The 24,028-nt window shown below is 41.6% G+C and overlaps 1 protein-coding gene across 1 annotated transcript in view; it reads right to left on the bottom strand.

Moving 5' to 3' along the window:
• Positions 1–6,082, bottom strand: part of c1galt1.S (core 1 synthase, glycoprotein-N-acetylgalactosamine 3-beta-galactosyltransferase 1 S homeolog) — a 14,570-nt gene extending 8,488 nt beyond the window's left edge. The window contains exon 1 of the mRNA XM_018269199.2: positions 5,548–6,082. Within this exon, the coding sequence (XP_018124688.1) occupies positions 5,548–5,779 (232 nt within the window). The 5' untranslated portion in view covers positions 5,780–6,082. The remainder of the gene's footprint in view (positions 1–5,547) is intronic.
• Positions 6,083–24,028: the final 17,946 nt, after the last annotated feature.

The following is a 24,028-nucleotide window of genomic DNA, read 5'->3' as shown; positions in this document are numbered from 1 at the left end:
AATATCACACTTTGATGTGTCCCGATTTGTGGTACATGATTCGTTCTCAGATTTTACTATGCTTGTTGGCATATGAGTTGCAGTTCAACAGTTCAAAGTGCAGATTGGACAACTCTTATACGAATTGTCCCTAAGAATCACAGCACACGTGGCATATTCTCTGCCTGGTATTTCTCAGCATGTGGACAAGTGCCCTAACGCAGCTGTCAAGTCTCATATGCAATAATGGAAACTGACTGTCATCACAACAACAACAGGCAGTTTCCATAACATAAACTAAAGGCAGCATGGATGTGTTCGGGTGCTTCTCTGGCAGCCGATGAACTATGGGCAGAGAATATGCCTCGTGTCCCGTATGCACAACACCGTGTTGCCTTACTATACACATTATGCCACAGTTACAGCACTTGTCCAAGGAAGGGGTTAAAGCACAGCAAAGCAACAGAGATTCCTTAATTTCCTTCTATATATACAGTTGCTGCTTGTACAGCCCCAGGACACTTACTCATTCCTAATTAGTGTCAGCAAGGTTATTATGTTCAGTTGCTGTTAGCTAGTTTAAATTAGCAAAACACATGTAATTGTATAATCCATGTATCAGCACTGTGCCAGATCCAAATATGCAAACATTCGCACCCTTTGCTATAACTATTTTCTTTCACTTCTCTCAGTCACAAAGCAAACTGCTGCAAACTGGCACAGGGCATAGTGTCTGGCACAGAAAGTCTTGTCCAACACAGACAACAAATACAGAAAATGCTCTAAGCAATAAAAATAGCAAAGCAAACATGGCAGTGCTTTTATATGGAATTCTAATTACTAGTTTCGATAGAAAAACACAGTAATTTGTTCTTGCGTTGTATTTTTTATTACAGAGACATGCAAACTTGCCAAAAATGCAGAATTGTTTCTTTATATGGGGCTCTATGGAAAAGAACTGCTCTATTAGAGAGATTTCTGGATTAACAGATCTCATGCCACCAATTTACACTGTTTGTTTGCTTGAATCTGACTTGCTACGGGATACCGTCATGTGAAAACATGTTTTTTGTTTTTTTTAAACGCATCAGCTAATAGTGCTGCTCCGGCAGGAATCTGCACGGAAATTAATTTTTTAAAAGAGTAAACAGATTTTTTTGTATGTAATCTTAAAATCGGATATGGGGCTAGACATATTGTCAGTTACCCAGGTGCCCCCAATCAAGTGACTTGTGCTTTGATAAACTTCAGTCATTCTTAAGCGTAGAGCTACACGGAAAACTTCCATGCGTTTTCGGAGGGACACGCTGCGGCAAAACGCAGGCGTCAAGTCGGATGCAATGGAAAATAAGGTAAGAAATACAAGTGTCGGATCTTGACGCAGTGTTCATCCGACACGACTGTCGGATGCAGAAGCAGCATCTGCATCTGACAGTCGTTTCGTGTGCTGCAACATCATCCGGCATTGCTACTGCTTACTTTATTTTCCGTCGAATTTGACTTGACGTCTGCGTTTTGGCGCAGCGCATCTGATCCTCCGAAAACGCATGAAAGTCTTCTGCGTAGTTCTACCCTTACTGCTGCACTTCATGTTGGAGTGATATCACCCCCTCCCTTCCCCCTCAGCAGTCGATCAGCAGAATAATGTAAAGGTAACCAGATAACAGCTGCCTGGTAGATCTAAGAACAGCACTCAATAGTAAAAATACATGTCCCACTGCGACGCTTTCAGTTACATTGAGTAGAAGAAATAACAGCCTGTCAGAAAGCAGTTCCATCCTAAAGTGCTGGCTCTTTCTGAAAGCACATGACCAGGCAAAATGACCTGAGACGGCTGCCTACACACCAATATTATATACAACTAAGAAATATAAAAAAGCAGACCCCTTTGACTGTGGGGTCTGCTTCCTCTATAGTTACGCCACTAAGCAATTTTATATTTTTTTATCAGCTTGGGAGTTTTGGTGTAATGACCATGCAAGATATGCAGCTTCATTTACAAGAGAAAGAGTAAAGGTGGCCATACACGGGCCGATAAAAGCTGCCGACAGACCGTGTCGGCAGCTTATTGGCCCGTGTATGGGGGCCCCCGACGGGCTTCCCCGATCGAGATCTGGCCGAAAGTCGGCCAGATCTCGATCGGATGGGATTAAAAATCCCGTCGGATCGTGGCCGCATCTGTTCGTTGATGCGGTCCTGCGATCCGACCGCCCGTTTGGTGAACGCTAGGATCCGATCGTTGGGCCCTAGGATCAGCCCGATATTGCCCACCTCAAGGTGGGCATATCGGAGGGAGATCCGCTCGTTTGGCGACATCGCCAAACGAGCGGATCTATCCGTGTATGGCCACCTTAAGGTGCCGCTTGCAATACTGTTTACCCCTAGAATGGAGTGGAAAGAGCTACACCTGACAGTAGGGGTTGAAAATAGGTGGCACAAGGTCATCCTCTGCTTACATGCCATTCAGAGTGCCTGGGGAGTGCTGGGGGAGCCACTGGAGAGGAAATGTACGTACCACATGCCAATGGCAATTACAGTACAGGGGTGCCTTGTGCATTACAGTACTCCACCTAAAAATAAAAAATCTGGGGCAAGGCTCAGAGCACACCCCCCATGAAATAATCCCTTTACATTCCGGAGCTTGTGCTCTAGCTCGTTAGTCCAAAGGTATGTATGTGAAAAGCTCTAAGAAGGAAGGGAGAAAGTGAAGTATCACGTTTACACCGTCTTCCAATTTCAGCCTTTGTACAGGTGAGGGGATGAAGGTTTCCTTTTTCCTGGTTTGAGTAAATGGAGGAGGTAACAATGCCCAGTGTCACACATAACAACGGAAATCTTTGTACAGACTGTAACCCACTTGTGGCTGACTTTTGCACCACATTCTGTTCTTAAACAGTAAAATAAAAGCGATAAAAGCATCAAACCTTAAGAAGATTTTAACAGCAGTCCCTCTTGGGGCAGGAACAAACAAGCTAACCTGTGGCTGCACCCTCATCAGCCCATAAAAATTGGACACATAAATAGTGCCACTTAGGTGGAGGTTACGTACAGGTAGAACTTCACAGGCGATTTTGTTGCAATTCGATTCGGAGCATTGTCAGATGGTGTCGCAGCGTTGATCCGACAGTCGTGTCGGATCTACGCTGCAACTTCATCCAACATTTCTATCTCTTACCTTATTTCCGTTGCATCCGACGTGACGCCTGCGTTTTGGTGCAGTGCGTCGGATTGCGCCGAAATCGCCCGTGGAGTTCTACCCTAAGTACTAAGCTTGCCCGGGTGCAGTAACTCATAGCAACCAATTTACTTGTCACCTATTTCAAAGTGAATAACCTATTAGTTGCAATGGGTTACTGCTCCTGGTCACACTTAATGCCTTTTATTACATATGGGGGATAATGTCTCATCAAACAGCAAATAAACTGCTCCCCTTAACTGCAGTTCAATTGCTCCTCCTTTTCTCCTCAGTATTTGAGGAACGTTGCAGGTTTAGAAGCACAGGGGTGAATTTTTTTAAAACCGAGACATAAGTAGGTAGGGTTTTCTCTGGACTCTGAAGGAATCTAGGAGCATAATAGGTATTATGGGAGGAACTCCACGGGTGATTTCGGCACAATGCGATGCACTGCGCAAAAACATAGGAGTCAAGTCAGATGCGATGGAAATAAGGTAAGAGATTTCTATTTAACATAAAGTTATCTAACCTAAAGATGAACCACAATGGGTGCACCATGGGGCAGAGGCTAAAAAGAAGTAAGCAGACACAGTGTCCCAGGATAAAGGAGTGTCCGTGTCAGCCAACCTACAGAAAAAGCAAGTGCCAAAGCTGAACAGTAATAAACCAGGTTCAAATTCATGGAACTGCCCCAGGTGTGATGGACCTGTTGCTCTCCAGAGGGTTGAACTGTAACTCCCAATTGACTCCCAATCAATCCACATGTGGTGCCACAGGCTGCAGAGACTTGCAGAGCACATGGGAACTAGATATGCAACAAGTAGATTCTTTAGGCATTTACTATTGAGGCTGATGTAGCTGTAACACTATCTAAATATACTTGTGCAGCTATTTTATATTTTACCCTTTTTTAAGACGATGGGAGGGTGAGGGAAACTCCCAAATGTAGCACTTCCCCAAACAACTCCCAGATAGCCCTGGGAATGTGAGATTAGTAGAGGGGAGAATGCGGGATTAGTAGAGGGGAGAATGCGGGATTAGTAGAGGGGAGAATGCGGGATTAGTAGAGGGGAGAATGCGGGATTAGTAGAGGGGAGAATGCGGGATTAGTAGAGGGGAGAATGCGGGATTAGTAGAGGGGAGAATGCGGGATTAGTAGAGGGGAGAATGCGGGATTAGTAGAGGGGAGAATGCGGGATTAGTAGAGGGGAGAATGCGGGATTAGTAGAGGGGAGAATGCGGGATTAGTAGAGGGGAGAATGCGGGATTAGTAAAGGGGAGAATGCGGGATTAGTAGAGGGGAGAATGCGGGATTAGTAGAGGGGAGAATGCGGGATTAGTAGAGGGGGGGAATGCGGGATTAGTAGAGGGGGGGAATGCGGGATTAGTAGAGGGGGGAATGCGGGATTAGTAGAGGGGGGAATGCGGGATTAGTATAGGGGGGAATGCGGGATTAGTTGAGGGGGGTGAGGGATTAGTAGAGGGGGATGTGAGGGATTAGTAGAGGGGGATGTGATTAGTAGAGGGGGATGTGAGGGATTAGTAGAGGGGGATGTGATTAGTAGAGGGGGATGTGATTAGTAGAGGGGGATGGGATTAGTAGAGGGGGGATGGGATTAGTAGAGGGGGGATGGGATTAGTAGAGGGGGGATGTGATTAGTAGTGGGGGGATGTGATTAGTAGTGGGGGATGTGATTAGTAGTGGGGGGATGTGATTAGTAGTGGGGGGATGTGATTAGTAGTGGGGGGATGTGATTAGTAGTGGGGGGATGTGATTAGTAGTGGGGGATGTGATTAGTAGAGGGGGGATGTGATTAGTAGAGGGGGGATGTGATTAGTAGAGGGGGGATGTGATTAGTAGAGGGGGGATGTGATTAGTAGTGGGGGGATGTGATTAGTAGTGGGGGGATGTGATTAGTAGAGGGGGGTGATTAGTAGTGGGGGGATGTGATTAGTAGTGGGGGGATGTGATTAGTAGAGGGGGGATGTGATTAGTAGTGGGGGGATGTGATTAGTAGTGGGGGATGTGATTAGTAGTGGGGGATGTGATTAGTAGTGGGGGGATGTGATTAGTAGAGGGGGATGTGATTAGTAGAGGGGGGTGATTAGTAGAGGGGGATGTGATTAGTAGTGGGGGGATGTGATTAGTAGAGGGGGGATGTGATTAGTAGAGGAGGGTGATTAGTAGAGGGGGGATGTGATTAGTAGAGGAGGGTGATTAGTAGAGGGGGGATGTGATTAGTAGAGGAGGGTGATTAGTAGAGGGGGGATGTGATTAGTAGAGGAGGGTGATTAGTAGAGGGGGGATGTGATTAGTAGAGGAGGGTGATTAGTAGAGGGGGGATGTGATTAGTAGAGGGGTGTATGCGGGTTCAGCAGGCCTAGCCAGTTACCATGGTGCTGCTGGGCATCCGCGTTGAAGTCCATCTGCCCCTGGAGAGGCGGCCCAGCCGGGGCATCGTCCGAGTGCCTCCCGTGGGGATCGTTAAAGAGAACCTCGGGCTTCCCCTGCGGTTTTTCCTGCCTCTCGAACACAATGCTGAAGATCACGTAACTGAAGATGAAGCCAATAGCGATGCCAAAGGAGAAGGTGGCCAGGCTGAGCACTGACTTGGCAGGAGCCATTTGTGCGGGGGAGACCCTGCCAGCGCTAAAGCCGGCGAGCTGAATGCAAGGGGAAGTCACATAGCTGGGTCTCAGCCCCACCACAAAGCACAGTCTTCTCTCCGTCACTCTGTCATACACTGACAGCGGATCATAGACCTGCCAGGAACTCCCAGGCAACGCCCGCTTGTCCCACCTCGGTACCAAAGTGGTTAAACACTCAGGTAACACCAGCCAGAACTCGCACTTCTGCAGAAGGGGTGGAGTTTGGGGGAGGCGGAGTCAGGGTTGGGCCACGGACCGTGACGTCGCGACGTTTGATGCGCCGATTTCGCTTGAGCAAACTCCATTTTTATAACTGGAGAAAAGTGAAAGGGGAAAGAGTTTATTACGTGGGTTCAACTCGGTACTGAAATTGCGGTCACGTGTGCGGAGGGAGATTGTGTTTTAAAAACTGTACTTGGGTTTGAATTGAAACCAGAGTTCTATCTACATTTCCTGTGCTGGCAGATTATGGCGGAACTAGATATTACTGGGCAACACAACTAATCTAGTTTATGGCCCCTCACATTGCTTAGTTGACTAATTCCTCTCAAAGTAGCAGCTGCCATATTGTTCTCTTGTGTGAGACTCGTGGGTATTGTGTGCACTAACCATCAGGGCCGGATTTACATAGTGAGCCCCACTAGGTCCACTGCGTTTGTCGCCCCTGTCCCCTGCCCTTTATTCGTGCAAATTTTCATCATCTGGACCGGAGCAATGGGGATTTAAAGAATTATTGTATCTCCAGCGCATCCCCAGTGTTTTTGAACCAATGTGGGTGTGGTTGGGCAGCATGCCGCCCCCCTAAAATCCTGCCGCCCTAGGCCCGGGCCTAGGTGGCCTTTCCACAAATCCAGGCCTGCTAACCATGTTTGGTTGAGAGATGGCAGTACTCTGGGAAATTGCTCAGGTGGCTGAATTGGGGTTGCAGTAGTGTATTATGAAAGGTGGGCTAGGGGTCCTGCATTGGAACGGGTACCCGTGGAATACCTGCAAAGGTTTTTGGGTTTTTGTGGCGGAAAGACAGATGTCCCCTGACAATGCGGGCTGTCCGCGGGCCAATTGCAGGCTGCATTCCCCCCACCTCCTGTTAGAGTTCTGCAGTTAAATGTAACTATTTCCCCCAGCCTGGTTGATCCAAGTGATGTCACTTCCCTCCGCCAGTGACATCTGTGGTTGCCACCCCTTCCCCCGCAGGGACCAGGCAGGGGGCAGGGCCATGACATGGAGGGGGCGATGATGTGATGTAGAGGGATGGTGCCATGATGTAGAGGAGTGAGTCTATGACGCATCGATCAGCGATTGGCCTATCGCCGTGTCAATCATGGGGAATCCTGCCCTGTTTTCCTTATTTGGAAAACCGGGCAGGAAGTTTTGACCCGGGCAGCCCTTCAAAATACCGGGCTGGGGCAACCCTATATCACTTCCGGTTTTCACGGGTCCCGGCTCTGCCAGCAGGTCAAGTTTCAGCTCATGGCGGAATACCATGTGGTCTGTTTGCCTATCTTTTTAAAATGATTTTTGGAATAAAGACAAATGATTTTTGGAATAAAGACACATTTTTAATATAATATAGAGTCTAGGGAGGCACCGAATCCAGGATTCGGTTCGCGATTCAGCCTTTTTCAGCAGGATTCGGCCAAATCCTTCTGCCTGGTCGAGCCTAATCCGAATCCTAGTTTGCATATGCAAAATAGGGTGGGATTGCAAAACAAAGTAAGAAGTTTTCCCCTTTCCACCTCTAATTTGCATATGCAAATTAGGATTCGGTTTGGTATTCGGCCACATCTTTTGCAAAGGGTTCGGGGGTTCGGTCGAATCCAAAAAAGTGGATTCGGTGCATCCCTAATAGAGTTGTGAGATAATTATTTGGTTTTGGATTTATGTACCCTTTGAACTGGGAGCTTTTTCCCAGTAACTATGGTTCTTTTTGAACAGGCCCTTTAGACAATGTCATCCCATTTTATTTTTTCAGGTTCAGCTCTTGCCTAGCAGGTCTGGGTTGGGCAAGGGTCTGCCCAACTGGACCTGTGCAGGACTCTAAAGTGCAGGGCCGGACTGGGCCAGCGGGACACCGGGGAAAAACCCGGTGGGCCCCCAGCTCTAGTGGGCCCAGATCCACAACCTGGATTTCTTCCCGGGACTTCTGTCTCAGGGCCCCACCTCCAGACCCTGAGGGCTACTGCCTCAGGGCCTCCCTTCCAGCAACCTCGCCGCCACCGCTTGCGTGCACACTCGCATCAGTGTACCTAGTTTTTTTCTGTGACCAAACAGTGCGTGGGCAAGTGCTCACATGTGTAGGAGAGAGGAGGGTTCCGGACGGGAGGCCCTGAGGCAGCAGCCCTCAGGGTGCGGAGGGGGGCCCAGAGACAGAAGCCCCGGTGGGCCCTGGGCCCCCCAATCTGACACTGCTAAGGTGGGGCAGTTATGGCAAATATATCTTAAATATACTGGCATTGGGGCCTTACAGCAAACCTTTACATGATAGTGTTTATTTATAAAGGGGTAAATAAAGTCCTAGGGTACCTTTATTGTAGTAAGAAAAGCAAGAATTTTAGTGGTCAGACTTTTCAACACCCTGGCACAGACCACCTTTTCTATAAAGCTAGATATGAGAAATTAAGGCATTTTAACATTTAGGGGTGGGTTCATTCATTATTTTATTCACAATAAAAATTGGAATTTTTTTCACAATTGTAGGAAAAGATTCATGTGAATCACAACTGTATCACAACTGTGAACATAAATAAATCTGTCCCTTAAAGGGCAAGTCAACCCCAAATTAAAAAATTGCCTATTAAAAGAAAATGTAATTCTATGCAACTTTTCAATATATATTATATATATATTACATATATATTATATATATTATAAATATTCAGTGTTTTTTTTATAAAAGTAATTTATCAAAGTATTCAGAGTTATTTGTAAAAGCAATTGCTATTGAAAGCAGCATTTGCTTAACTCTCAGTTGTTACTTTTTAAACACTTGAAAAGTTAGAATTACGTTTCCTTTTATTAGGCAAAAATCTTTTTTTGGGTTCACATTCCCTGATTATGTAGAACATATTTTAGAACAATTGTCGGATAATTGAGAGCTCTCTAATTCGGAATTTCTATGTCTTTTTTGTTACAAGGGTCCCAGTTACCTTACCAACTAAGGTTTGGAAATCAGAATGGAATGAATAGGTGACAGTCTGCATTGAAAGATGAGCAGTAAAAAATGAAAATATAGGGACACAGAGCATGAGTTTTTTGATGACCATGCCACTAATAGCATTTTAAACTCTGGAAGGTAAGTAAATAAAAAATTACTAAAATGGAGACCAGGTGATATCATGATGAGAATTTTCAATCTCTATCTTGAATTAAATTAAATGGTAAACTTTCTCTCTCAATTTGCTGCAAATAGTATTCTGTCCAGAGGCTAAATGCAAGCAGAACAGATCTACAAAAAAAGAACAATCTCCCACATGCATCAGAATTAAAAGCTAATTAGCCACGAAGTTAGTCTGAGCCCTACAAAATAACCACACATCATAGATAGAGATCAGACATTGTGCGTAGTGCCGGGTGTGTGCTCTTGGCAGTAACAGGGTGTGACAGCAGGAAAAAAAATCTGATGTTTTAGTCGAGATAAATTTGCAAAACAAAGTGCATGTGGATTATAAACCTGCTTTACTGATCTGATCTGTGATAGTTGTTAAAGTTGAATTTATGTATAAAAATATATTTTCCCGGGTTACGTACGAGATAGGGACTGTAGGCTTGTCCTTAAGTTCAGTTTGTATGTAAGTTGAAACATATACATTTACTTATTAAATGCAACTTAGACAGATGTCTGTCTTAACATAGTATTTATTTTTACCTTTCTGTGCTCCACAGTAGACAACACACGCCAGAGGGGATTGGGGCAGGTGGTTTATTAAAGCTGAATGCTAATAAAAGTCAAGAAAACCCTAGTGTGTTACTGTAATAGCTCCCGTCTGTAAGTGTGAGTTGTATGTAAGTTGGGTGAACATAACTCGAGGACTCCCTGGGGCAAATTCACCAAGCGCAGAAGCGCCGAACGCTAGCGTCAATTCGCTAGCGTTGGGCATTTTCGTTACTTCGCAAATTCACTAACGAACACTGGCGTAGATTCGCTGGTGTTACTTCGCACCCTTACGCCTGGCGAATTTTCGCTACGGACGTAACTACGCAAATTCACTAATGCGCGCAGTGTACTGAACGCTACCTTTTACACTAGACTTCCTTCGCCACCTCAGACCAGGCGAAGCGCAATAGAGAAGATAGGGATTCCTTTCAAAAAAGTTCAAATTTTTTCTAAGTCCCAATAAACGCTGGCGTGTTTTCTATATCATGGGTGATAGGCTGAAAAAGATCGAAATTTTTTTTGGGGCTCCCCTCCTTCCCCCCTACATTTCCTAACTCATGGCAACTTAACTATACAGTGGGCATATGTGTAGGGCAAAAAAATAATTTTATTTGATGTTTTGAAGGTTTCCCAGGCATTTGTAGTGATTCTACGTATTCCTCCATTGAAATTTGAATTTGGCGCCGTATGCAAATTAACCTTCGCTAGCGTAACTTCGCTTCACTTAGCGAATCAACGCTAGCTCAACTTCGCAACCTTACGCTACCCCTGTGCGCAACTTCGGATTTTAGTGAATTTGCGGAGCGCTGGCGAAACTACACCTGGCGAAGTGCGGCGAAGCGTGGCGAAGTTGCGCCTGGCGCAACTACGAATCTTAGTGAATTTGCCCCCCTGTATCTCATCTGGTTGTACTTCATTAACAAAATGCTTCATGCTGGTTGCAAAAGTCAAAATTAGAGAGTGTCAGCAGAAACACTGCATAAATGACATTGCAAAAGTATACATTTTATTTAATTAAAAATAGTATATATACGTTGTAAGGTTGTGATGAATGAAGTACAGTGAAACTGTCATTTTACATCCCCTGATTTTAAGTTTTCTCTAATTTTATACTGTTTTCCTGTAGTTCCACCAATGTATAATGAATTTCCCTGAATTTTTTTTCCTGAATTTTACACCATTTTCTTTCTGGTCCCCTGAAAAACATAAAAGGGGTGATACCGTATTTGCTACCTTTACATTCCAAATTTGCGATGGTATTTAGCCTGTTGATTAGCCATGGGTTTTAAAGAAAACCGAACCAACAATTTACACTATTGCCAGTGGGAGTGCATTTTTAGGAGAAAAGGAACAGTAACCTCAAAAAATGTATGTGTTTTTAAGTAATGAATAAATAATGTACTGTTGCCCTGCACTGGTAAAACTGGGGTGTTTGCTTTAGAAACACTACTATAGTTTATAGTTTCTATGCGGCTGCCATCTTTACTGAGGCTACATCACGAAGAACGCTGAGATAGATGAACTGCTCATGGGCATCCACTCTCTTTGTGTGCCATTACAAATTACATACCAACAGTGCACAAGTAGCACCGAGCAAGGCAGGCAAAGCAATACGAGAACAGACACTGATCAGCGCTGGGAATTAAAAAAATTAATAAATACTGTTCTGTTGAATATCGGAGTCTGGCATATGGGTTACCATAGTAACTGATATAAGCAGTTGCGATTGATTCCCATTTTACAGTGGACTTGGCTAGGATAATGTATGCGAGCAATCCAGCTTGCAAATGGGGAAAGCACAAAGAGAAGAAGGAAGACTGTTCATTGCGCATGCGTTTGGTCTTTGTCTTGCTGATAGAACAGTACATTGCGAGGTTTTTTTTTCTAAAAGCTACAGTTTGGGATCTAATGAATGGCTTAGATAATACCTGACTCTAGTACCCTGAGTTTTGGATACTACCTTAGTGTACGCTCTATTATGAATTATGAAATTATGAAGTTTATCTTATATGGTTCCTATGCAAAGATGGTCAGTTTGATGAACATGTCCATAAAATGAAACTCAGTTTGAAAGATAAAACACAGCTAAGTGGGCACCTGAACACTCCAGTAGAAAATGTAGAGACCTGTGTTTACCCTATGAATACTACAGTACTGCCTACTTTCTGCATTGCGAGACACAAGTTAAGGAGCCTCTTCCATTTTTGTTTATCAAGTAGAGTTGCTACCTGGCCGGTAAAAATGTTGCTTGATGCCAATGTTATTTATAGAGAAAACCCATAAAAATATAAGAAGGCTGGTATTTTTTTCCCAGAAAAGGTGGCAACCCTAGCCACAAGGTGCAAAGCGTGGCCAGATCCTGGTTGCAAGTTCTTTTTAAATAAGTAGTATGGAGTGTGCTTTTGCACCTGAACCACCTGAAACCACTGATTGTGAAATGAACCGAAGTCAGATGTTGTAAAATTAAAGCACAAGTCCTATCAATCTTAATACTTGTGAAAATGTAGGGGAATATAGTTTATTATAGTGATTATAATAGAATTATAATCAAGCTAACCAACGCCTGAAATTTCTGCAAAGGATATTTACCTACAAATTAATGCAGAGGAACAGGAAACAGGAAAGGACAAAATGTAGATAAAGAAAGGCTTACTGTGTTCCTGCTGTTTGTACTGTGATAAACACAAATAATATGGGAAAATCCCCCAAGCTCAAACTACTTATACGATATCATACAATAAAAGCCATTATAAGATAAATCTTTTATAAGATGTTTGACTTGGTGTTTGTTTGAACAGGAGGTACTACTAGTTAAATTATAACTGGCCACACATGGGTTATTCTCAAGACATACTGTATTGTGCAATAAAGCATCTGATTTTGGTGCAGTATAACTTCACTTTGTAGAAATCTGACTTCCATTGGTTTTGGTTGGCTTCTAAACAGGGTTCTTTAGTTTACTCAACCAGATTTTTAAGTTTGACTGATCCTTACTAATTCAGTTCAGTAGTAGTAAGTTTGACTGATCCTTACTAATTCAGTAGTATTAAGTTTGACTGATCTGTAGTAGTTCAGATGTGCCAAATTGCACAGTTACCAATGGCAATGCAGTATTAGTCAGGCATTTATTTGTATGACATGTATTGTATTGATTTTTCAAAGTCCACCAATTGACTCCAAATAGGTTCTAGGTGGTCCCCCATAGGCTAAAACAGCAATTCGGCAGGTTTTAGATGGCAAATGGTCGAAGTTGAATTTTTAAAGAGACAGTACATAATAAATTTAGATATTAGAATTTTCGATTCAAATCGAATTTGGACTATTCCCTAGTCGAAGTACACAAAAAATAGCTTGAAATTCTTTCATACAAAAATTCACCTCGACCTTTGATAAATCTGCCCCTTATTTGCTCTCCTAGCTATTATTGGAACTATGGCTAAAAACTAATAAAGCAGTCTTGAAAGGAAATCCTGACCAATGATACACGTGGCACAATGGTTAGCACTAGTGCCGTGCAGTGTTGGGGTCCTATGTTTGGTAAAAAATAAAATAAATACATGAAAAAGATTTATCCACGTACAGCCCATATCGCACTGCTTTTTTTGCACTTGATTCCAGTTCACTGAAGTCTATGGGAAACATTTTATTCATAGAGATGTTACATCAACCAGAGTGGCTGCTTACAAAAAGCCTCATTCAGGATTAATTCTATGTGGGCAGCTTTGCTCTGCTGTGTGTTCTGTTTGTTGCATTATTGCTGGTATGAGCTGTGTAAGAACTCAGAGCAATATAGTGGATACAGACAGACTGCAGAGGATAGTACAGACAGACAATGTGCAGGTGGAACATCTCTATCCCAGTGCTGTTTACAGTCCAGATTATATAGTTGTTTGAGAAATCTATTAGCTCTTGCTCTACTGTTTAAACTGTGGAAATTAAATTTCTGTTGGAGATGTGGTATTGAGGTTGGATCTCCATCACATGTTTGGTGGTTTTGTCCAGCCCTCCAGCCTTTTTGGACGACTATTTTTCGGACTATCAATACTCTTACTGGTGCAGACCTGTGCGCCGACCCAGCTATAAGCCTTTTATCCATGCTACCTGGATCTCCTTCCAAATATAAAAAATCACTTATTGGTTTCTGTCTCAGTGCAGCTAGAACAGTGATTCCTCGCCATTGATGTTCTACTTCTCCTCCTACAGTTGAAGAATGGTGGGCAGAAGTGGGGTCGGTCATGCGCATGGAAGAGTTATTAAGCTTTGCATATGGCTCACAAGATCTTTTTGTTAAGACCTGGTCCCCTTGGGTACTCTTCATGGAAACTGAGGCCCATCCTCATTGATAGATGGAAGAGGAGCTCTTCTCTTATCCTTTACTGTTGCCCTCATAATTGTCTGTCACATATGTTGGGAACGACTGAGCACATTCTCCTCTTCTCCTTTCCTTTCTCTTCTACTCATTTGGCATCTATGCTACTCTACTTTTTTGACTTTTCCATTTTTTTTTCTTTTTTCCTTTTCATGACTTTCTCCTTATTTCTTGTCATGCTTGATTTATATCGCCTTTCTCTTGCCATAAAAACAGATTGAACAAAAAACTGTGGAAATTGTTCCGGAGAAACTCCCCCTGCCAGCTCTATAAAATCAACAGCCTTCCTAGATTATTCTGCTTATCTGTAGCAATGAATTTGGCCTCAGTTATTTCCCACATGAACTCCAAATCTAACTCTTTCTATCATTTTCAATGCTGGGAATAAAACACAAGGAGAACCTGGAAAAGGTAGAAAGGTCAAAAGACCCACTAAGGTCAGGGTCCACCAGGCCAAGACTGGCAATCTGTGGGTTCTGGCAAATGCCAGAGGGGCTGCTGTAAGGTGCCATAGAAAGTCATTGTTTAGTGGGCTGGTGGGTGGCTGTTTGGTCCTCTGTGTGGCCTGTTAGGGCCTCTGGGTACCTGAAATGCCAGGGCCTATTTTGATTCTTAGTCCAGACCTGGGGTCCACTGAGAAAGGTTCTTGAAGGCCAGTCCAACACTGAGGGGCACATTTATCAAAGGTCAAATTTTGAATTCATGTGAGTTTTTAAAAACTCCCCATAACTCGAAATCCGGCCAATCTAACTGTAATTAAATCGACCCGATTAAAAAATCGAATGTCAGGAAGGCAGCAAACAACTCCAAATTGATCCCTGGACCTCTCGCACATTTTAGGCGGCGAATAGTTGAATTCTATTTCCTGAGTATGATAAATCTCGAAATTCGAATCTTTTAAAAAAACTCAAATCGAATTTTAATAACTCCCAAGCCAAATATGACAGATGACCGTAAAAAATTCGAAAATTCTAATTTTGAATTTTTAATCCAACCCTTGATAAATCTGCCACTGAATTCTTTAGACAATATATAACAATAATATAGATATAACATAATTCCACACTGTGCTGAGTAATAAACATAAATGCATAATATCTATACATTTGTGTAGAAGATTTTTAAACATTCAGCATTCATCAGCAAACAGGCACTTATATGTAACCTTAAACATTCATCTTTAGAGCAAGACATTTAAATATGAGAATGGATAATGCGCTCACTTCCAGACATTAAAGGTTACCTGTGGCAGCTACTAACTGATATCAGGGTCCACTTTTTGATGCAGGTGTTCAATTTGCAGCCAGCAATCCCCTTTAAAACCAGTCCATAGCTTATAGTACTTTACTTTCAACCATTCAAATACGTTTTCAACTGCTGCAGATTCATGGCCAAGGTCCTACATGAGTGTTATCCTTTTGACATAACCTTTTATATAGGTACACTCGTGGGTAATGTACCGTGAAGGGCTGTACTGAAATCTCAATTTTCCCACAATAGGTGGGTCTGACACTCCCCTTGATTTTGGTTTGCATGTGGAAAATATTCTGCTCAGGCTATTCTTGAGTTCACAAGGCGTAAAATTACACGCACCTTGATAAATTCCCCATTTATTTTACATAGCTTATTATACATAGCTTTTAAACTCAAAAACTATATAAAAAAAAATAATGAAGACCAATTAAAAAGTTGCTTAGAATTAGCCGACCTATACTATACTAAAAGAACCACCCCTTTAATAACCAAATACTTACACCAGGTAAGAATTCATAATACCAGAACCCCACAGCTCTCTAGCAAGGGGGTCGGACTATGGTGGATGCAGATGACAGATCCAAAAACTAGAGGGACCGGAATAATTAACATTTTGGTCATTGTATATAAATGTAGAAAGAAGTGGTTAGCACAGTCCAACATGAAATATGTAACATGCAATACATGGATTGAGAGTGGAAATAAGAAACCACTAGTGGGACAGCCAAGGCTCATACTTTGCTATATTATGTCACAGATTCATGCACCTGCATTATGATGTAATAATTGACACATATAAATGGCATGTTCCATTCCAGTAAATACACTGATATTGCCAATAACAAGCAATGACTACTGTAAGCTCTGTTCTTTATTACTGTAGCAGACGCTTGATGTAATGTTCCTTTTATAGCGATGTGCTTGCCAAACCACATCAATTATAACATTGCTCATTAAATAAACACTGTGGTTTGAATCAAATAGTCAAACAACTTTAACGCAGTTACTTCCTGCAGAGGAACACGTGGCATGGGCAAAAATCCACTTTCTATTGACATTGTGCTATGACAAATATGGCCCTTTTTTAATTATTTATTTATTATTAATTCTGGCTAAGAGCTGCTGCTGTCATGGGAAAGCACATTGATTGGCACAATGAAATACCCACCCAGTCTGGAAACTGTACTTGCCACGATAGAAAAACAGTTAACTTCATACTATGCTTACGTGTAAGTTGCTTCAAGGTTCAGCCACAGTGATAAATGTACAGTGTGCAACTTGTACATTCAGTCCCCCTTGGTATTTTTGAAAGTGAATCTGTCATAGGTTTAAAGGGGTTTGAGTTAACTTTTAGTATGATATAGAGAATGATATTATGAGACAATTTGCAATTGTTTTTTTTTGAGTTATTTAGCTTTTTATTCAGCGGCTCTGCAATTTGCACTTTCAGCAATGTGGTTGCTAGGGTCCAAATTATCCCAGCAACCTTGCATTAATTTGAATAAGAAACTGGGATATGAATAGGAAAGGCCTGAATAGAAAGATGGGTAATAAAAAGTAGCAATAACAATACTTTTGTTGCCCTACAGAGCATTTGGTTTTTAGATGGGGTCAGTGACCCTAGGGTCGGACTGGGGGATCTGGGGCCCAACAGACCCCTTTTTTTTTTTGTAGGGCCAGAAGATCAGGGGAGGGGGGTCTGGCCCTGCAGGGGCCCATCTGTTTTTTTCCCGATATCCCGTCGGGCCAGTGGGACTCTGAGTGACCCCCTTTTGAAAGCTGAAAAGGTCAGAAGAAAACCGCAAATTAATTCAAAAACTATAAAGAGTAAATAATGAAGGCCAATTGAAAAGTTGTTTATAATTCCATTCTATAATATAGAACAAGTTAACTTAAAGGTGACCCCCCCACCCTTTAAAAACACACAGTTGCACTTGGTGTTTTATTTCATTGCTCATAAAGCAGTGATGGCCAGCAGGTGGCCCAGGGGCGGCAGCCCTTCTGTGCTTAGTTGTAGCTTCTGTGGTAAGGGGACCCACCAGGAAGCTTTGGTCTACTACCTGCACATGCATTGGAATGTTTAGCAATATTTGTACACATTCACAAATGTTTAACTTTTGTAACAAACTGGGATGTAGCAAATAAACAGGAATATATCCTGCTTTTCATGTTTTTTTATTTTTATTTTGATAGTTTTTAATACAGGCATGGGACCTTTTCCATACAGAATGCTCGGGACCTGGGGTTTTCCAGATAATTTGGATCCCATATCTTAAATCTACTAAAAAATACTTAAACTAAACCCCAGTGATTGCTTTGCATAAATTACAAGGTACTGTTTTATTATTACAGAGAAAGAGGATTGATTAGAATGGAGTCTGTCTTTCCCGTAATTCAGATATTTCATGATAACAGGTTTCCAGATAACGGATTCTATTTTTTATGAGCTTCATAAAAAAAACCAGGGTAATGAATTAATGTGACTGAATATAAGGTAGTGGGGGGTACAGCCATGATTTTAGAATTTATGGGGTCCTGAAGGGGGTTCATAGTTTTTTTTCATTTAATAAACTTTTTTTTTTTAAACGTGGTGTTTACACCACCCAAGTCATAAAGAGGGCTGATAGCAGCTCTGTAAAGGTGCCAACAGACTTACTATACACCTGAGCCATATTCATGTTCTACAGTTTCCAAAGTTCCTGTATTACACCATTAACATACTGCACATTACATATTTTCTATTACTGACTGCAAAAATGGAAGGCAAACATATTAAAACTTAATAATATCCTATATGTCAATTAGAACCTGACAAACATATTAAGGCAGGCTTTATTTTTAAAGGGCTACTGTCATTGGAAAACATGTTTTTTCAAAACGCCTCATTTAATAGAGCTGCTCCAGCAGAATTCTGCACTGAAATCCATTTCTCAAAAGAGCAAACAGATTTTTTTACATTTGATTTTGAAATCTGACATGGTGCCATATTGTCAGTTTCCCAGTTGCCCCCAGTCATATCACTTGTGCTCTGATAAATTTCAGTCTCTATTTACTGCTTTACTGCAAGTTGAAGTGATATCACCCTCCCCCCCAGCAGCCTAACAACAGAACAATGGGAAGGTAACCAGACAGCAGCTCCCTGACACAAGATAACAGCTGCCTGGTAGATATAACAGTACTAAATAGCAAACTCCAGGTCCCACTGAGACACATTCAGTTACATTGAGAAGGAGAAACAACAGCCTAACACAAAGCAGTTCCATCCTAAAATGCTGGCTATTTCTGAAAGCACATGACAAGACATAATGACCTGAGATGGCGCCTACACACCAATATTGCAACTTAAAAAAAATACACATGTTGGTTCAGGAATGGAATTTTATATTCTAGCATGAATTAAATGCAGTATAAACAATGAAATTTGGAAATAAATACTACATCATAAAAATCATGACAGAATCCCTTTAGGGTAAGGCCACACGAGGAGATTCTGGGAGATTTTGTTGCCTGGTGACTAATCACCTCGTCTTTTGAGCGACTATCTCCCCGAACTGCCTCAGCATTATTCCCCATAGGCTGCAATGAAAAGGCAACTTTGGGCGACTAATGAAAACGTATCGCCGCGTGTACATTAGCGCAGGCGACTTTTCATTGCAGCCTATGGGGAAAAATGCTGAGGCAGTTCGGGGAGATAGTCGCTCAAAAGACGAGGCGATTAGTCGCCAGGTGACAAAATCTCCCTGAATCTCTTTGCGTGGACTAGCCCTTAAGGTGAGGCACCGACTGGCTGATATATAAAAGCAACCCCTCACTACGGAGGCCAATCACACAGCCTATGCAGATGTGTTGCTAACCAATCCCTGTGCATATGGTAATGATATCACCACTGAATTCTCCTCTAGCACATACTGGCCAAACATTTATCTCCATCCACAGGTAAATGCATAGCGTCATCAAGGCTATGGATCGTCATATGAAAAATTTGTCTATAACAGCTGTAGAGAGAATAAGCACTGCCTCTTGTGAAAAAAGACCCCATATCATGGAAGTATAAAGTATATACCAGGTCCGGACTGAGAATTAAAATAAGCCCTGGCATTTCAGGTACACAGAGGCCCAATCAGCCCACATAGAGGCCCAAACAGCCCCCACCAGCCCACTAAATATTGACTTTCTATGGGACCTTATAGCAGCCCCTCTGGCATTTGCCAGAACCCACAGATTGCCAGTCCGGGCCTGGTATATACCATAAAGTATAAAGATTACTATATTGCCTTAAAATCTTCTTTAAAAGTCAAAGATTATGGGATTACATGGACAGATATTAATTAGTCTCTCTTTCTCCTTGTAATCCTAAGGGTAATCATTTATCTTCATTACCATAATCACTTATCTTGTCAGATGAGCACATGTAATTACAAGCTTTTGTTGAATCCGCAGGGAAATACTGTAAGGTGTTTACATGATAGATCCACTCATTATCTCTCCTTAGGAAGATTTTATCTATGTCTCTACTACCCAGATCCTGTTGTATATGTTACGGAACTGTCCTAGTGAGTTTCAGATAGACTTGTTTACCGAGGGCTCTCAGTTTCTTTCTAAAGTTTTTTTAATTAAAGCTTGCCGTTTGTTAGGCAAGCTACCAACAAACTTGCCAATCAGTGACAACATAGACAACTACAACACAACAAATTTATTTATCAAGAAATTTACTCGAAAAAATCTGGTGTGGGAAAGACTCAATAAAATTGTAAAAAATATCCGAATTGCACAATTTTTTTGGATTTTAAGCCCCAAAACCCACATTTTTTTTGAATTATCATATGAAAATCTGAAAACCACAAATTCTTTGGATTATTGTACGAAAGCCAGCGCAGATCATGATATCTTCCAATTGTAAAAGGGACATCTGCCATTGACTTGTACATGACCTTGGCAGGTTTGAGATGGATTTTTTTTTTATTCTGATTTTTAGAAGCAGTGGGGTTTAATAAATCACTAAAAATTCTAGTTTTTTTTCCTCCGAAAAAATGGTGTTTTCCCCTTTAAAACTCAGACCAGAAAAAATCAGACTTTAATAAATAACCCCCATAATATATGTTCAGTGTTTAATTGTGCTCCTGCAGGGACAGGCCATAATGAAGAAGAATTATTAAACTTGCAAAAATCCACCCCACAGAAGTAACTCAGATAAGGGCCCTAACCTTGGTTTGATGCTAATTTACTGGGGCCACTACTGATATATGTAAATGCTCTGGGTAGTTCTGATAGAAAAGGTCTGGTTAATAGATTGTTGCCTTATACGATATTTCATAAATGCAGGTACAACAGTCTGTGTTACACATTGCCTGCTATTTGATATGGAGCTTTATTATCAGTGGTGTAACTAAATGTTACTGGTCCCACAGCAAATTAATTTTAGGCCCCCCAACATAACCAGAGGTTGTCCTTTTATTTTACCAATATAAATGTTGAAATTGCTTATTATTTAGGTCCTCATGGGGCCCCTATATCTCCTGGACCCCCGTACAGCCGCAGGGTCTGCTTCCTCTGCATTTACACCCCTGTTTTTTTATCACATTGAGCTATGAACATATATTTGGCCTTGCTAAAAATGAAACATGAAGCAATATCTTGATGTTGATGAAATATTGCTGTGTATTTCTATTCAGATGTAAGATGCCCTCTCTCTGGATCCCTAATCTACTCATAAATTATCGTGTTCCACCCACCACAGTTACAGTTGCTATGGAAGGCAAGCTCACTGTTTATCTGAGCCACACCGTGCAGAGTGCATGCTATAAGCAATGATTAGATTTCTTTTGATTAAAATGGAAATCTGGGCTGACCAGTTACATTATTCAAAATAGGTATCAGATTATCCATCACCAGGGAATGGAATGGACCAGCACTTCTACTATATTATACCATTCACTAATGCAGCAGTATCGTACTAATATTCCCAGCGTTACTGCTCACATGCCGGGCAGATTCATGCAGCTGAATTTCAGTTCCCTGTCTGTTGGCTAATTCATTGCTTCATATCACTTCATATGACATTTTAGTGTTCATTGCTAGGCCTAGGGACAAACAAAATCCCTAAAATAAGGGTTCCCACATGTCGAAATATACAAAAGAGAAAACATATTTTAATCCTAATTTCCATTCAGGTAGCCCTACTAATCTGCTTCTTTGGTGCCCCAAAATTCAGAGACATGTCTAGAAAGTCAGCTAGAATGGCTATGCTGATTGACATCTAATTTAAAGACATTCGGTGTAGCCCTGCACCATGCATTTATTAGAGGTGTCCCTGAATTTAGAAGTGGTCTGGTAATGCACCACAGTGAGTTATGTTTGATCTTGGTTGCATGCATCAGTCCTTGAGGTGGGAGTTTCAACACGGGCAGCTACTTGTTATTAATTACCCTAGCAACCATGCACTGATTTGAATAAGAGACTGGAATATGAATAGGAGAGGGTGAACAGAAAGAAAAGTAATAAAAAGCAGCAATCACTATACTGTACATTTGTAGCCTTACAGAGCATTTGTTTTTAAGTGACCCCCCACTTGAAAGCTGGAAAAAGACAGAAGAAGAAGAAGGCAAATACTTCAAAAACTATAAAAAATATTTATTATTTGCCATTGCCATAATATAACATACTAAATGTTAACCTAAAGGCAAACCACCCTTTAAAAACAGCATCAAACACAAGCAAATGCAGCATGCTACGTCTACAATCAATTAGCGAATGCATTTATTTGTACTCAAACCTGCACTTTAATGCACTTTATACACAGAAAAATGCATGTGTAAGAGCCCTTATTGTGTATGATAGAAATGTTCAGCTGGGCAGCATCACACCTTCAGGTGTTCCATTTGTGGCCTACAGCCCTAATTTTATTATCAATGAATCAGTGGTAAATGTGCCGTCTCTGTAGGTAATTATGAGGTAGCATTGAGGTAGATTCCATATTGTAGCATATTTATTTGACCATGGCATTTGTGCTATATAAGAACAAATATTGTAGGCTCCTTCTGCTGAAGAAGCTGCAGAAGACGGTGACCGATTACTAAGGGGACTGTACATGTTTGATGTACTTCGTGCAGATATGACAACGGCAGTGCATGGGTAAGTTTTTGTTTTGGGCTGGCTTCTTTCTTTTCTTTATTGTTAATATACTAGAGCTGACTGAATCTGGCTAGTGCTGGTGTAGGTGTTACAGGAAAATATAGTGGGCTATAGAGGATGATAAAAGGTAAAATGCAAATTGTTCTAGTACTAGTCTAACAGAGCTGTCTAACTGCATGTTGAATGTGGCCTCCAACAACTTTATATGGTCCTGAGACTGCTTATGACAGCTTCACTGGTGGGGTTTAGCACCTGTGTTAGTAAACTGGCCCTTGAATGAATATTGTCACTGGCCTTTAAGTCTCACATGGAACCTGTCTACCAGGTGCACTTCCTTACAATTTCCAGTTGATTTCCTGGCCCAATCACAGGGCCTAACTAAATCTCTTAAACTGTAAACCTCTGCAAGCAAAGCCCTCAATCTATTGTCTCCTACAATATGCAACTGTAGCTGTGCATTACTGATGTGCTCGTAGACAATTCACAACCAGCACCCATGCCAATCCTGACCTATCATTATCCGCACCCGACGTCACGAAGGGGGCAGGAAGGCAATAGTCTATAAATATACTCCTCCAGATGCGAAAGTGGGGCACTGTTTTGTTGAAGGGCAGCAGGAAGAACTTGGCTTTCATCCCTATCTGCTTTAAACCCAGCAACACACTGAGGCAGCAACTAGTCCACCCAAAAGACCCAAATCACAAGAAGAGTAACACTGTGTATGCAGTGCAGTGAGAAATGCTCTGATTTGTATTTGGGGGAAACCAAACAACAGTTAAAACAGCACAGAAGAGCCAGCTCCTCCTCGTGTATCTACATCTAAAAGAAAAAGGACACACGTTTGAAGACTGAAGTCCAGATTCTAGACCCGGAGAGTGATTAAAGAGGTGTTAAAGAAGCCATATATGTAATAACTGAAAAACCATTCATTCATTACAAGTTAATATTGAGGGATACATGGGGAGGCCCATTTATTAAAATTTTCATTTGTGTGGTTTTAAGAGGATTTTTAAACCATGAAACCCATGAAACTTTTCACAAAATTCAGATAATGTATTAAATTATCATAATATTAAAAACACAAACAAAAAAACCCACAAAAACCTTCCAAATAAGAATATGAATACCTCAGATCACATTTTTTGTGCAATTAAAAGCATCAAAAAACCTGAAATCATCTAAAACCACGAAGAAAGAAAAGGACAGCTCCCATTGACTTCTACATGACCTCGCCAGCTTTTAGTAGGCAAGGTTTTCTGTTTTTCATGGTTTAATAACATTTTTCATTAAAGTTATTAGAATAATCCAGAACTTTTAGCACTAAAAATATAATTCGGGGAAATAAAACATGTAGAAAAGTTTGTAAATTGTTGCCAATGGGTAACACATCTACACACACTGCCAAGTAACATCCTTGCATAGTGTAAAGAGATACTGTCATGGGAAAAAATGAATCAGTTAATAATGCTGCTCCAACAGAATTCTGCACTGAAATCCATTTCTCAAAAGAGCAAACAGATTTTTGTATATACAATTTTGAAATCTGACATGGGGCTAGACATATTGTCAATTTCCCAGCTGCCTCCAGTCATGTGAC

Source organism: Xenopus laevis, chromosome 6S (assembly GCF_017654675.1).
Source record: "Xenopus laevis strain J_2021 chromosome 6S, Xenopus_laevis_v10.1, whole genome shotgun sequence".
Taxonomy (NCBI): domain Eukaryota; kingdom Metazoa; phylum Chordata; class Amphibia; order Anura; family Pipidae; genus Xenopus; species Xenopus laevis.
Note: the sequence above shows the minus strand (reverse complement) of the source record. Positions and strands in the feature narration are given on the sequence as shown.